Source organism: Empidonax traillii, unplaced genomic scaffold (assembly GCF_003031625.1).
Source record: "Empidonax traillii isolate 1590-97213 ecotype Southwest subspecies unplaced genomic scaffold, ASM303162v1 scaffold187:size1931383, whole genome shotgun sequence".
NCBI classification, from domain to species: Eukaryota; Metazoa; Chordata; class Aves; order Passeriformes; family Tyrannidae; genus Empidonax; species Empidonax traillii.
Genome location: NW_020955380.1, coordinates 1092551 through 1108539, shown reverse-complemented (window position 1 = coordinate 1108539; position 15989 = coordinate 1092551). Strand labels below are relative to the sequence as shown.

Genomic DNA, 15989 nt, shown 5'->3' with positions numbered 1-15989 from the left:
GGGACTCCTACAGTGCTTTGCCTGCGTAGGTTAAGCACAAACATGTCCTAAAGCGAGTCACAGCACAGCAGTTTGCACAGACAGCTACAAAAATGCAATCCCACCCCTCAAAAGCTGAGGAGCTGGCATTCTGCCACATCAGCTGATCCAAGGCTTGGTTTACAGGTACAAAATGTTTTGGTGTTTGTCCTGTTGGCCTCCCCAAACCATTCCAAATGCCATTATGAAATACCCACATCCCTTTTCTCATTGGGATTCAATTTTTTTTTTTTTTTTTTTTTTTTTTTTTTTTTTTTTTTTTTTTTTTTTTTTTTTTTTTTTTTTTTTTTTTTTTTTTTTTTTTTTTTTTTTTTTTTTTTTTTTTTTTTTTTTTTTTTTTTTTGCCCAGAGAGCCAAGAAGCAATTTATCAAGTTCTAAAACCTTTGGATACAAATTTATTTCCAGACTACTGAACTGAGATGATGGCTTGCAAGCCCTAAGTCAGTCAGGAATAGGGAAGGAAGCTGCTGGAAGAGAGAAGAAGTTGGCATACCTTCCCTTTGTTGAAGTAATGGATAATCTTACGGCACAGACCTTCCTTACGTTGCCACTCTGACTGAGATGGATAATGCAGGAACTCTCTCAGAGGTCTGTCCTCCCACTGGAGCAACTCACAGTACAGAAGCAAAGTAAATGCAGCCTCTGTTGGAAAGGCAGTTATGGAACACTGAATCAATGACAGCAAATAAACACAGCCTGTATTGAAAGGTCACAGACCTGCTTCTTAAATAGTCTGTGATTTCTGAACTACAATGCGAGGAAAAAAATCAAAGTCTTAGAGGATCATTAAATGGTTCAATTACTTAAAATAGCAGCACAAAGCTGTTTCCTATGAACTCGATTTTTAGGTACAAATCTGTTGAGTTTCTTTGTACCAGCCACTTTTTAAATTTAAATGCACAGTCAGATGTTCAGATACATAACCAGCTTGGACAACACAGAATTAGAGTCCCTACACTCTCTAAGTGCTCCCTCAACACTCCCATATGGAAATACAGCATATGATAATATAATGGTGGTTTTGTTAATCTTCCCCTAAATTTGATTCCACTGCTGTAATTTTTTTGATCAGTCTTCCTCACAGAACACTTTAATATAAAATGTGGAGTATAATGGAACAGTCACGTGCTTGTGTGGCATAAACAGTATTTCACTTGAGAGAAGGAACTGCACCTCAGCTCCTTCCCTTCCCAGCTGCCTTAAGTGATTCGTACAGATTTTTTCCAGGAGAATGAATGAGACATTACATAACTCTGGGAGAGTAAAGAAACGTCATCAGGATTGCAAGCAGACTCCAGACGAGCCTTGCTCACCTGTGTAGTTCTCAGCCTGCAGGTGCATGTCACACAGCTTGTGGATGTAGCGGATGTACATCTCCTCCTTGTTGATCTCAGACTTATAGAAATTCTGGGGAGGAGGAGAGAGAGCTGTTACCCTTACTGAGACTCTTCCTTCACTCAGGACAATCAGCAGCATCTGTGTGTGTGTAGAGTTCTTGAAAAGAGAATCCATTATTAACTGAAAAGAAAATAATTCTTTTCATATTCACGCTGATCCAACCCACTGATTTTATCGTGTCATGATTTTTTTTTCAAAGTGAAGGTAGTAAAAAGCTGAAAGAAAAGGTGTGAGAGGTTGTAGAACTTGTCACAGGGACATGCAGAGCTCAGCTGGACAAGGCCCTGAGGAGCCTGACCTATTTGGCCCCGTTTTAAACAGTGAGTTGGACCAGAGACCTCCAGGGGAATCTCCCAATTCTGTTCATTCTGTTCTGTCATCCCAGTGCTTGGATTCTGAAGCTACATTTGCCTGACACAGATTCCCATTCCAAACTCTCCCAACCCAGTTTCAAAAACATTGCACAGTATCACAAAGAGAAAAAGGGAACATCTTTACCATAAGATTAACAGTGCAGCCGATTTTCTTGTTCTCTGTTTCGTCTCCTTTCATACAGTCCCTAAGAAAGCAGAGCAGTGTTGAAACAAACATCTGCAAAAACTGTCCTTTTAAAACAAAGGTGAAGTTATCTTGTCCTCCAGAGTCTCCCTGGATCACAGTTACTCATATTCTTCATCTTATAAAGTTCCTCCAAGAGAACTTTCCATTTCATGACTTAAATGATGTGAGAACTGAGTGTTCTCTGACATGTTTGTACCTGAGAACAAGCCCCTGAAATGACTGCTCCTTCCTTTCTTACAAGAATCTGAACAAAAATCAGTGAATAGTGGTCAAAAATAATCTAAATGCAAGATCTACTATAAAAATGAGAAATTCTTCTCATCCAGATGTAAATGTTTTAGTCCCAGCCAAAGGGACTAAATAAATAATAACTCCAAAAATGCAGCTACCACTGTGATGTGGCACACTGAGAGACACAACCTGAGGGATTTAGACTGGATAGACTGGATTTCTAACGTGTTCAGAGGTAAGTTAAATAACAAAATTTAGATTCTGGAATATTTTAGAAATTATTTCTATTCAAGCAGTACAAGAGACTTGATTTTTAAAGCAACAACACAGCAAACTGTCTTGAGAACTGCTGCTAGTAACTGGCAGCTGGACTCCAAGCCTGTGTATTTCCAAATTCCAGTGCAGTTCCCTGTTCTGTTCTGGGAATGAAGAGAAATCTGCTGTGTATTAAAAATCAATTAAGCATGAAAATGTTTATCAATGTTCTGTTGACAGCAAATTTCATTTAAAAAAAAAACCAAACCAGCTCCCCTGCTTTCCCTTTCAGAGTGTCTCCAAAACCTGGTTGTGCACAGTAGAGTGGTTGTTGCCAGGAAAAAAACCAAGAGATTGGATCAAAGTGGTGGGGCATTATAATGAAAAGAGCAAACTAAAAAGCTCAGGAAAGGATTTGGGACAGCAGAACACCCAGCCCAGTCCCAGGGTTTTCACCTTTAATGAGCAGCAGCAGCAGAAGAAAAATCTATTTGAACTCTTGTCAGTAGGCTAAAGATAGAAATATCTGGGCCAGTTCTACATGGGCTCAAATTGTCTGTTATTGCATAAAAGCTCTCTTGTGTTTATATCTATCTGAAGTTAAAATCCTTTGTGGTAACTGAGTCAAAGCTCAGCTGCATTGACACGCCAGGCCTGCAAACTTCAGTCCAAAACTAAATGAAGGCTGCCCAACAGGAGTCACCAGCTGACAGGGCAGACTTCCCACAGATGGAGTTTCCACCCCTGCATGCCTGGAGGAGCATCCAGCACCCCTTGGGTCACCAAGGCTTTGGAGATCATTCCTGCATTTAGCATCTGTTTTGCTGAACTGGGTGAGATCGTTTCAATGACGGAAGGAATTCGTGTTGTAGCAACCTGAACAAACTTTAGTACAAAACTACAGATTAAAAATATTCCCTGCAGGAATTTGGTACCAAGTCTTCCCAAGCTTATGCTCAGATCCATTGCTGGTGGTGCCAGGTACCTGTAGTCCAGCAGACGCTCCATGAGCCGAGTAACTGATGTAACAAAAGAGATTCCCGTCTCCCGCCAAGTTTCCTGCTCAATCTTCTCCAGCAAACTGTTTGGAGATGGAAAGACAGCAGGTGAGGCTTCCAGGGGAATGGCACAGTGCATGCAGGCTGCTTCAGGCAACTTGGTTTCCCCCTCATAGAAAAATTCACAGAATTATCATCTTACCTGGGATAAGGCCCAAATAGTTGGGTTCTACTCCAGGCAGCGTGAAGCAAAGACAAGGAAATTACAGAATTGACAGGGGAAGGAAAAATATCCTCACATTGCCATTTAAAAGACAGGAAAGAGGAACACTCACAGCAAGACTTGATTCCCACATTATTACCTGTAGCTTAAACACTGGTAACAGCAGTCAGAAATTGGAAAGGAGTCTAAAACTACTGCAAATACCTCTTCTTTGCTCACCCTCTGTAAACTTTCATCTCTAATCAGCAACCAACCAACCAGCCCTGAATCAAAATTTAATTAAACTGGAAATAAAGACAACCTGTTCCTGCCTAGCAAATTAGACAATACAGCAAGCACCCATCTCAGGGAGAGAGCTGTGAGGGATGAGAGGAGGCTAAAACACTGAAAATTATATTTTAAAAGTGAAGAAAAAAAGGAAATTTAAATGCTGGTTTCCTGAAACTGAATTTCCAGTCAAAGAACTCTCCACTTCTAGGAAAGAAGTTCTGCTGGGTGTCAGGCAAACTCTTCTGTCCTGGATGATTTCCAGCCAAGGCAGCCAGCTCCCTTTTCACCAGTGTAGTTGAGACAGTAGAATTCAGGCTCAACTGTTTTTTTTTCAGACAGCATTGATTAATTTGTCAAATTGTTTCCTCAAATTGTTTTCTCACCTTGTTCTCAGAACACTTAGTGGTAAATATAAACTAACAGGTTGCTGGAATTCCAGGCTGTGTTTCTTGGTAATACATCCTGTCACCATCATCTAAAAATAAGTAACAAGCTACAGTCCTTGAATTCTTAACATTTCAGGTAACAAATGTCTTCAACTGGAACTGCACACTGTTCCTCTTGGAGGTGAATTAAAAAAAAAAATTGATATTTTCTTTATCCCTGAAATAGCCTTGTGTTATCTGCACTCATAAGGTCCCAGGCTTCCCAGGGCTGACCATACACAAATTCAAACTGAATACATTTACACACTCCCTGAGGATAAGCACATAGGAAGGGCAGCATTATCTAGCTTAAAATGAATGAATGTGCAACTGCAAATTCAAAAATACAAGTACTGGTTCTGGCAAAACAGAAGCTCCTGCCTCAAACGGCCAGTGTGCTATTGGGGGGCACAGAAAACTGTCTGGAATATATGGCTAAAATCCTGCTAATGATCCCTCTGGCTCACTGGAATATTAACAGATTTGGGTTAACTGCTCTGGACTGTCAGAGTCAGCCCTTCTGAAATAAACCAGGATCACTGGAAATGAAATCCTGAGATGGATCAGGACTCAAAGATAACTAAGTGCAAAGTCAGACATAAAGGCTGCAAGTTTATCCTGGTGGGTACAAACTGTTAGTGTGAAAGGGAGGGGAAATACAGTGTCATGATGGACTCTGGGGAGAGCAACCTGCAACTGCTGAACCAACCCAAATGTGGCCTTCAAAAATTGGAAGAAGCAAAAGAAAAGGATGAGGAAAATGTCCTTTGCTCCAACAAGGCCTGACTTGCAGTGAGTGCATTGTGTCTTTAAAGGACCCTGAGGCCAGGATTTCATTTACTGCTGTGGAGAAACAAGGGCCCTGCTTCTCTAGCAAATCAGCTTTTGACAGGAGGATGAGAACTACTTACCTGTGCAGCCTGATCTTAGATGTCACAGAAAGAACACAAAGAATTTAGGGGGTTTATATTTGTTTCAGAACTGTAATTGATGTAAGTGATGCATTTCTACTTTCCTGAGCCCTGCCATGAAAACCTGCTGGGGGCCCTTTGCTGCCCTCTCAGAGATCAGTGCTGGGGTTGACAGCTCAGTGCTGTTGACTCTCACTGGCCCTGCAAACAGAGGAGCAGAGAGTGGCAGAGCTTACAGCAGGCTGAAGAGTTCCCTGTAGTTCTCATCACCTTTTCCTTCGGACACCAGGCTGTCCAGCTTATCGATCAACTCTGCCTCCACCTGCAGGAAAAGGGATCGAATCAATCGCTCAGACACACCTGCAGTGAACCAGTACCCCAGGAAAACTGCATCCTGTCCCACAGCTCACTGTCCATCACCACTGGGCTGCTGTGCTGCTTCTGCTGGGAGTAACTCATTTCCCATCCAGGCATTATATTGTAAGATTCTTTGTTGATTAAACCCTCTTTTGTCAAGCCTCTCTATGACTACAAGACACATTTGCTTTTCACACTTACGTAAAGGGCCACAGCAGCATTACTATTCTCTTCTTTTAGAAATGTTTTGAATACATATAAATTCCCACCCTAAATCTAATACATCCTATTATCAAGTTTGATATCGGATATTCTCATAAAATTGATTCAAGTGCAGAAATCAATGTATCTAACATTAAACAAAACAATTTCAATTAGTCTGGGAAATGTTGCAGAAAAAACCCTTTCAGTACAAATGAAGACAGAGGTTCCCAAAGGTTGAAACCATTTGCAGGAATATGGCTTGGTTTTATTTAAAGACAAGCACAGTTTGAGCTTCTCTATATTTTTCAGCTGAGAAGGAAAAGCAATTCACCCAGTGGCACACAAATGGATTGGTGCTCTCACTGCTGAAATCATTAAAGGGAGCCCTGAGTTCATCCCTGAATCAGACTGCGTTGTTACCCAGCCTCGCTGAAAATCAACCTTGTTAAAACATGAGCTACTGAGGAAAATGAAAAAGGCTTGACAATTAATTTCCAGGGGTTTTATATTTTCTGACAACCAGCTGAGTATTCAAAAGGTGAAGAGAAGCTCACAATTAAAAAAACCCTCCCTTTGCTTGTGATCTACAATGACTTGACAGAAATCAGTAATTCCTGTGTCCAGTTATCCAGGATTGTACTGGAAAGCAAATAACTGCCTGTTCCAGCAGACATTGTTAATGGGGTTTATTATGTCTTGTGCTATTTGACTGTTTATTTAATTCTGAGTAATAGAGATGACTATTCCATCTTTAACCTTAGAAAGTTATGCTTCATAAAATAAGTGTGGAAATTTGCTCCACAGGTAATTTAGGAAATATTCTTGAAGCTGTTATTCGGAATACATTATTGAGTATAAAAATTAAATGAAGATTATGAAGAGTTCATCTTGATACAGAAAATATAAACAGGTCCAGAAACTTGAAGATGACTGTAAGTGCTTGTAACTGTAAATGCCAGAGCAGGGACTGTTCTGCTGTTATGCTAAAACAAGTGAAAAGAGGACCATGATCAAATGCTACTGCAGTAATATCAGTAGTAAATAATAACAACAGTAGCAATCAAGGGAGCTGAAGAGGAATAAAAACAGAAGCTCCTTTTCCACACAGCCTTTAATAGATCAGGTTATGGGAAAGGTCTGCTATTCTCCTGGAATGATAGATTAGATCTGGCATTTTAATGACTGTGTGAATAATAATTAATCCCATGAATCATGGTAATTTAATGATGATTTACTACTTCAGAGCACTTCTCTGCAGATACATGCCCCAGCACAGTGACAGTGAAACACTGTCATCTGAGGATCCAGTCTAAGCCACTCCTTCATTATCAGTGCTTTGCACTTCAGGATCTGTTTTGCAGTGGAAAATTTAAGCAGTTCTCTGACCACAACTGGGAAACAGAATGATGAAGATTTCTCTCCCTGATTTGCAATCACAGCTCACAGCAGGTGGAAGCTGCAGAGCTGTCACTGGACTTTTAACCCTTCCAGGAGAGCTGCTGAAGTTTCTTAAAATAAATACAGCTCCAAAGTCTGTTTCAAAGCACGGTATAATGATCTAATTATACAATACCACTTCCTAGCTGGAAACTGAAGACAGAGGAGCAGAGATCACTGTTTTCAAAAACACTGGCTGAACCTTACATCTCCATTTTTGGTTCTCAGTCTGGCCCATTTAATGGCTGACTAATAATCTAAGTGAAACCAGTGGGAGCAGTGACAGCCCAGCACTCACAACAATTCCCCCTTCCCCCATCTCTGATGTGCTGAGCACATCTTCCCTCTTCCCCATCTTCAGTTTAGTTTGCTCTGAAGTGCACTGGTTAAACAATCTTGGGAGTCTTGTAATGGTTTTGTGAATGATGCTTTAAATTTTCTGGTTTTATATATATTTACTCGATAACGTCTTCACAATCAGAAACAGGTCAACAAATACAAACTCCTTGCTTCCAGCTGGACACTGCAGACAGACAGAGCAAAAAAAAGGAATACTGGGAATGCCTGGGAAGTGCCTTCACCTGTTTGAAGTTGCCATTCTTCCTCTGCTCCCAGTCCATCATGTCATGGAAGATGGGGATCATGATATTCCGGACTTCTGGTTGTGGCACAAGTGTAACACCGAGGAAGGGGCCAATCATTCCCGGAATAAAGTGAATCTTATGCTCACCTGTACAACACAAAGCAAATGTCATTAAATAAAAGCCTTTGTTATCTGCCACTAAGAAAACAGAGAAGCCCTGCAATAATGACATGTACAAAGTAGTAGGCATGAGCATTACAAAACCAAACATTCTTTTCCTGAAAGGAATGAAAAATCTGTATTTGCTTTACACCTTGTGAAGTCTCTAAGAGCATTTTTAATTTCACTGAGAAAGCCTTCAGCAAGAATTGTCAGTGCATTTTACTTGCAAAGGAATTCAAATTGTCAGATACAACCCAACTAAAACATAACTGGGGGAAAAGAGGGCAGGGATACTTCTGATTCATGAAGAGGATTTTGAAAGGGCTGGTGAGAACAATGGTAGTTAATAGAACACATTTAGATTTCAAAGAACTACAGAGCTCTTCATCCTTTGGTGCTGTGGCAGTTCCAATTTCCCAGCAGACTTGAGACCAAGTGGAATTGCTGCTCCAACAGAATCCCGAGGCATTTTGCTGACAGCCTCTTCTGTGCCACCTCACTGCACAGTCACAGGCAGAAACTCAAAAGAGCCACATTTGGAACAGCATTCAGTGACAAATATCTGTATCTACATGTCTAAAACCAGCTTCTCTCTTCTCAGTTGAGTTTGTGCAGCATCACTTCCTGGTTACTGGATCTGTTATCTTGGAGTTATCTGAGATCATCTGTTCCCACACAGATGCTTTGGAACTCTGACCAGCTCTGGCTGCATCATCTCAGCTGTGCAAGACAGACCAGGCTTATTCATCACAGTAGAAGACACTTTCTTGCTTCCAGAGTCTTCTTCCTGGCTGTTGCTTGAACCCTGCCCAATCTGCCTTCCTTGTGGGTTGGCTTTGTTTTTGTTTGGTTGTTTCTTTAAGCTGTAGAAGGCAGGACTGGGCAAACTCATCTAGGATCAAGTACACTTATGAAAAAAAACTGTGGCACTAATGTGGTTTCTCTTCTCTTACTCAAGATTCCTGCAGACTTTCTCAAAGATTACAGTGTGTGTTTTACCTGTGCCATTTTACAGGCAGCTCCCCTTCAGCTGACTCCCAGCATGATACATTTGTAGTCTTTGTTTTCTTGAACGGCACTCCTACCTGCATTCCTGCACATTAAATGTTCATTCCTGGCTTTTTGAATATATTGCAGCCACATTAGCAAGTTATCCATTTTGAATTGTATCATTCCTTTGCCCTCTTAATGATTCACCTGTTCTTTGTATTTGTGATCTCTATCAGCAGACATTTTGCTGTTTTTGTCTAGAATACTGTATGCTTCCTTCTCAAACATTTCCACAGGTATTCCTTTTGGTCCCTGATGGAGACAGGATACTGGCCCATTTGGACTTGCTCTGATTCAGCTCAGTTGTTATTTGACCTTTCTAAATCCTAAATTACCCAAACCAAGACTGCCTCAGCACACTTCTAAAAGTGCTCGTCCCAGGTGAAAAACTTCCATTTACCTTTTGAGACCTGTGGAGAGATATAAATTTTTCCCATTTTGTAACGTTTAATTTCTTAATCCAAATATCTAGGAAAAGGCCAAATGAATTGCAGAAGTTGAAAATTCAGCACAAACACTGCATTATTGTGGGCAGGGCTCTCATAGGTTTTGGGTTGGGTTTTCTGTTTTGTTTTTATTTTTATTTTATTTTAATTTTTAAAGTAGTAACACAGAATTTGTTATGCATACTAAATACCTGAAGACACCAAAAAAGCAGCTTTCCTGTATGGCCCTGCTGGGCTGTATTACCAAACACACACAGCTATGGCCTAGTGGTGGGCTCAGCAGTGCTGGGTTAATGGACTTGATGACCTTTAATGTCTTTTCCAACCTAAATGATTCTGTGGGTCTGTAATTTTGAATCATCAAAAAAAATTATAAAGTTGGTTATAGCTGTGAAAAATTAAATCCCTGCTTTACAGCCACGGTCAGAGAAAAGTCAGAGTTAACAGTGCATCTGCATATGAACACGACTGCAGCACAGCCAAAGAGATTTTATATTTGCAAATACAACAAATCTGTCACTGATGTGTCAAAACAACCAAACCCTGCCACTGTCACGTCTGAGAAGAAAGCATTCAAATTCCTAAGAATGAATTATTTTGAATAAATAGTATGATGGACAGTGCAGGAGGGTTTCAGTGGAACAAGAGAAGTGCTTCCTTCTTTTACACCTCTTCAGAGAAACAGAGGGTTTTGTAACGCCACGAAAAGAAAAGAAAATCCAACAGAAATGGGGCCTTCTTTGGCTTTGGTTGTCAGGTCAGAGGGGGGAAAACATACCCAGGTTCTGCCACATGCTGAACAGCTCATAGGCCATCATCACTCTCATGTCACCGTACCTGAAAGAGAAGAGAGACACAACTGCCCATGCAACAAAAGCTGGCAAGGCAGTGATGTGAAAAAAACTAATAATCCAGTTGTTAAAAAACCATTCAGTTCACATTTATGTCAACATAAGAATACCAAACAACCTGACTGAACACAGTTTTAGGAGATCTACTTGTTTATTTCCCAGGCACTTCCACTCCCAAGCACCATAATAAATCACAGGAGAAAGTCTCCTTTTTGAGGTGGCGACCCAACAAAACATGTCCTTACTTATCCAGAATCTTCTTCCTCTTGGCTGGTGTGGCACTCTCTAGTTGGAGACTTGGCTGGTTAATAAACAAAACTGCCAGGCTGAAGTAAGAGTTCCAGACCTGTGACAAGGGAAAGAATTTTATAACATCACACTCCAAGGACTAAGCTTTAAACAAGTGTAGAAAGACATATGCTCCTTTTTGTAATCAACACTTAACTTAATCACTATGTCTCTTACAATGGAGATACTAAACTCTTAAGGATGCCAGTGGATTATTTAAAACCTATTAACTTAAAAAACTTGAGCCCTACTGTGTGCACATGTCCCCAGGGATGTGTCTGGCAGCTTTGCCCTCCTAACACTGAACTGCTGCCCATCTTCAACTACCTCAGACACAAGGACCCTTTTTGTCAGCAGCCAGAATGAGAAACCCTTGGGAGAGGAAGACCATTAACACCCCAACTTCAGGAAGAGCATTGCCTGAGTTTACATTCCATCAGCCATCAGTGTGGAAGACAGCACATGCCATTAGCTCCACTGCTTATGGGGACAGTTGTCTCCTGTACAAAGGGCTCACTTTCCCTGATTGGATCTCACGCTGTGTCTGTTCTTCCTCCCCTCCACTCCACAGCAGATTCCCAGCCCTGTCCTTTATCAGGCCATCTTCCTCACGGACACCCACAGAAATGCTGCAAATACAATCAGCTAATGCAGAGAGCAGCTCTTGCTCCTTTATTGCTGCTGGTTTAAAAAGAGGTCAGAGCATTTTCTGAGAATCAATCCTTACTTTAAAATCGAAGTCTGTCTCCGTGAAATTCTTGTGCAGGGCAGAGGACAGGTACTGCACTGTTGTAACAATGATACTGCAGGCAAAAGCAAAGAGAAGAAAACAAAAAGAGAACATCTGAATCTGGAGTACAACATTTTACAGTGCTTGGTGGTGCTGGTTTAACTTCAGGTACAGAGATGAGTGTTCTTTGTGTAATCACAGTGAGATTTGCACAGAAATCACCTTTCTTTCTGTGTTTCAATGAACAATTTGTATTAAGTGATACAAGATTAAGAACCTTCACCATTATTGTAGCTTTTGAAATTCACACAGAAGCATTTAATATCATGTCTATTTTGCATGGCTGGGCCCTATGACCTCCAACGAAATGGAAGACGACACTCCTTTTCTTCCTATTTTAAGCAGAAAGATTTATTTTTTTCCTCAGAGAAGAGCAACTCAGAAAGTTGGAGCTATCTTTGTTCTTCACTGTACAGTGGTCCTTTATCTGGCCTCACATTCAAGTCAAGGTTGGTGGCTAAATACACTTTAGTGAAAGGCAATCAAGGCACGTGATAAATTCAGGAATTAATAAATACCACGTAGATAAGGCAACAATAGTGTCAAAGGAGCGAGCACATCCCATTCACATGCAAGCAATACTCCAGTAGCACTTCTGAATACACCTGTGAGTGTAAAGGTTTGTGGCAAAATAACACCAAAAGGAACAGATAACGTGCAGCATCTGAGAGAGCTGCTCTTTCAGGTGGATTTTTCTCTGCCTACAGAACTTCACTGAATCTTCACGCTTGAAATCCTGAAATGCACTCCTTTCACCTCTCATTAGCAGGGTGGACTCACAGAGCACTCAGCTCAGCTGGGCAGGCAGCCCTCAGGAACACTCCCAGGGGGTTTCCTTGTAGTGGGAACCCCCGGTTATCTTTCAGTCAGGGGTAATTCCACAGCCAGTTCAGCAAAGGAAGCTACTAAATAATTGCAGCCACCCTTTGTTCAGCACTGCTGCCAATCCAAACAGCACAGAGATTAACCTCTCACAAGCAAATTGATACAAACTGAAGCATTCCAATGGCAGAAATAACTGCACTGAGCAGGATCTCTGGATGGAATGCTTTGGTGCCATCGCTGGGCTCTGCCCCTCCCTTTCCAAAACCCCTGAGTCCTCCCCCCAGGTGGGTTTATGGGTGATGTTTGTGGGAAGGCACAGATGTTCAATCTGACTCCCTGAGCAGGGGAGGGAGAGGCAGCCCTTGGTCCTCACCCTGTGCTGCGGGAGCTGCTGTGCCCCTCACCCTCAGGGCAGCTCCCTCATCTTTGCCTTTTAACTTCCAACTCTTTGATGTCTGTGAATACTGGTAGAGTTTAACAAACAGAACAAATACAGAGGTTTGGTCCAGAGTGTTAAAATAACGGCAGAATGAGGATGAGCACTCCAGAATTCCTGTCCTGATCCCAGCCTGCTGAAACACAGCATCACAGGTTGTAACTGCCCAAATTCTGCTACAGAATGTCAACACCTTGTACCTGCTTCCCTACTTACTTGCTGGTGAGCAACCTCATCACCATCCAGTCTCGAGGAAAGACACTCATCTTCATCAGGTTCCGAAACACACAGAAAATCTTCAGGAGGAACTCCTGTCACACGGGGAAAAAAAAATTAAACATCCCCAGCAGTGCAGATTAATCTATTTTCTTGACTACAAGAAAGACAATTTAGCTAAGTGTGCTCCACTTGAGCTTTGTGTTGCAAGGCCATTCACCTGGAAAATGGAAGCAATGCATTTTTGGATATGGCTCTACTCCTTTTGTTTGCATCTAATATGTACTGAACAAGTTGCAACTTCTTTTAAATCTTAACTTCTGCAGTGAGATGAAAATCTTCCTTATGTGCATAATTGTGTACGACTTCTCACATTATCACCCAGAGTTCCAGTGTCAGTTTGCAGCTATTTTCAAATATACTGGACTCATGATCACTTATTTATGCATTCATTTAATTAATTCATCTGTCCAAATCCCTTTGCACTTGCGTCACAAATTCGAGAACAAACCACACACCCAAGCCCAACAAAACTCCTACACATTCTTTTTAAAATAGTAACTGAAAACCCCATTTCTGGCAACATGGAGAAGCAAAGAGCTTTCAAACACATCCAGGTGAGTATCTGCTTTCCAAAAAAAAAACCCAAACCTGAAGACATTTCTGGTTTTTGACTACCTGCTCCTCTGTGTCTGTACAGAGCAACAGTGAGGATTAAACATGCCCAGTTTTTGCAAATTACGATTTTATTGTTGTATTTCCACATAAAATGATGATGGCACAGAAAGTAACTGCCCAGGGTTTCTGGGGGGTGTGTGATTAATATCCTGAGCACAGAGCAAAGCATTAGAAGGTCCTTGACTTCTGGCCTTATTTTGCCCTTTGTGTAACAGTGATAAGTGAATATAATACCTTTCCATGCCAGAAAAAGTATTGAAAATATTATTATAGCAATATTTGAATGGAAAAAAAAAGCAATATATTTTATTAGGTCAACTGAGAGCTGAAAAAAAACCTGGATATAAAATCTTCAGCCTTTGTTCCTCTCCTGGAACACACCCTCAGATTATCAGAGATACAACAGTGTTTGTTCTTATGGGTGTAAAGACAAATTTCAGTTCAATTACCTTTTTCATGGGTCTGACATAAGAACTATAGTTTAGACAGCTTTTAAAATATATAGGAGTTTAACAGGCATTAATTTCCCAAATCATTTTCCTGTGAACCATATGAAAGTCACCAGAAAGGTAGTAATCTCAGACAGCTATCAACTTCAGGTACACTGATCCCTGCAATCTAAAAGTAGAATTTTATCAACCCAAATTCATCTCCCTGATTTATTCAGCCTCTCTATATGCACACATTTAGAAGCTGAAAGTCTGTTCAGAAAGGACTCCTCACTGTTTCTCCATTTCATTTCTTAAGGCAACAGAAGTTCCTGCCACATCCCATTGTTCTTATTGTGTATAGTTTAGTGAGTGCCATGCTAACCAAAAGCATTTCATGTAAAAGCTTGTCTTTATTTATAAGATTATTCTGTCTTTTAAACAGGCTGTCACTGGAGATACTCCTCCCAATGGAAGCTGAGGTAAAAGGTTTCTGCTTTTGTGAGATGTGCCATTCCAAAATGTCAGAGGCAAAAAGCCACCAGCAAGGTTTGCACCCCTCCCCAACCCCTGCTGTTCCTGGAGAGCCTTAATTTAAGTAAATGTTCACAAAGAAGGGTGCAGCAAGTGAAGTGCTAAGGTTACTGCTTTCCCAAAAAAGATTTCATCTGTTAGAGACATTTGTAGCCCCCAAAAGGCTTGAAATTCTCTTTTGGCATAAAATCAATGCTCTTTGTAAGAAAGCTCCAATGCATATTGAACATCTAGTAAAATGCTTTACAACAACTGACTTCACATTCACAGCATTAAAAAACCCCTGTTCCTCTGAGTGTGTTCTATATGGTACAATTACGATATCCTTTCTGTCAAACTACATCTATCTCGAGACTTTATTTGCTGTTATAAAGCTAATTCAGTGCCCTGTGGTCTTAAATGTTTTTTGCAACACAACATCTCTGATTATAAAAGCGAAAGGAAGATCCCTGAACAGAGTGCCAGTGGCTGGGAATGATCAGCAGAGCGAGTGATGCTGGAGAGATTCCCCTCTGCTCTCCCATTCTGAGGGAATCGCCCTACAAACATCATATCCTGGTGTACCTTCAGTTCATCCTTGCTTTGGAAGTTGTCCAGTAAGTGCTGGAAGTGAGTGTCTGACATCTGACGGAGCAGAGACAAAAGGCAGGAGACATATTCTCCCTGTTGACCAAAGGAGAAACTCTTTGATTCAGACAATCTCGAACTGTCATAAATAAACAACTTAACCCGGGGGAAGGGATAAAGGGAGGGGTCTGAAATGGCCCCAATGCCTGTGAGGGGAGAGCTGTCATGCAGAGATTAAAAGTACTGCAGGTTAACAGTTCCTGAATTACTGTTAATACACAGGGATACACCTCTCAGAGGCTCCTCCACAGATGGCAGTTTTAAAGGGTTTTTAATAAATGTTGCAGTCTCATGAACAATAATTTTAAATTATTAATACAGACGTGAATGAATCACCCTCCAAGCATGCAGGTTTTGACAATCAACTTTCTCAGGTTCTTAATAACCAGTGTCTATCAGAGGTGTGACTGCAGCTCATGCCATACCAGAATTATTGGGATTAATTGGCTCAGACACTCAGACCAGTGTAGCATTGACAGCTCGGGATCATGCTGGGCTACAGAAGGTGTCTGCAGTCTTGTAAATATATGGCTTATGAGTGTTCACCAAGTTCTGCGCTGTCACAGCTGCAGCACCGACAGGATTGCAGTCAGATACCCCAAGAACAGTTTGGATAAGCTGAGCTACAATTACATTTGTGCCCTGTAAAGCAGATGCCCCCTAACCAGTTACCACAGCATCCCAAAGTGTTTTCCAAAGAGGAGCTCCCCCATTTTACAAATCTGAAAGCAAAGCACAGAGAAGTTAAGCAATCTGTCCAAGAGA

At 41.2% G+C, this 15989-nt stretch overlaps 1 protein-coding gene across 10 annotated transcripts in view; it reads right to left on the bottom strand.

The window, feature by feature from the left end:
* Nucleotides 1–15989, bottom strand: part of DOCK3 (dedicator of cytokinesis 3) — a 184947-nt gene that overhangs the window by 32373 nt on the left and 136585 nt on the right. For 8 of the 10 annotated variants that reach the window (XM_027886464.1, XM_027886466.1, XM_027886470.1 and 5 more), the window contains exons 27-38: nt 15162–15260; nt 12958–13052; nt 11418–11493; nt 10648–10748; nt 10330–10388; nt 7892–8040; nt 5549–5634; nt 3686–3712; nt 3471–3566; nt 1937–1997; nt 1354–1447; nt 534–682 (exon numbers count right to left, since the gene is read on the bottom strand). In XM_027886464.1, the coding sequence (XP_027742265.1) occupies nt 534–682; nt 1354–1447; nt 1937–1997; nt 3471–3566; nt 3686–3712; nt 5549–5634; nt 7892–8040; nt 10330–10388; nt 10648–10748; nt 11418–11493; nt 12958–13052; nt 15162–15260 (1092 nt within the window). The remainder of the gene's footprint in view (nt 1–533; nt 683–1353; nt 1448–1936; nt 1998–3470; nt 3567–3685; nt 3713–5548; nt 5635–7891; nt 8041–10329; nt 10389–10647; nt 10749–11417; nt 11494–12957; nt 13053–15161; nt 15261–15989) is intronic. The other 2 variants (XM_027886467.1, XM_027886474.1) reach the window with 1 other exon arrangement.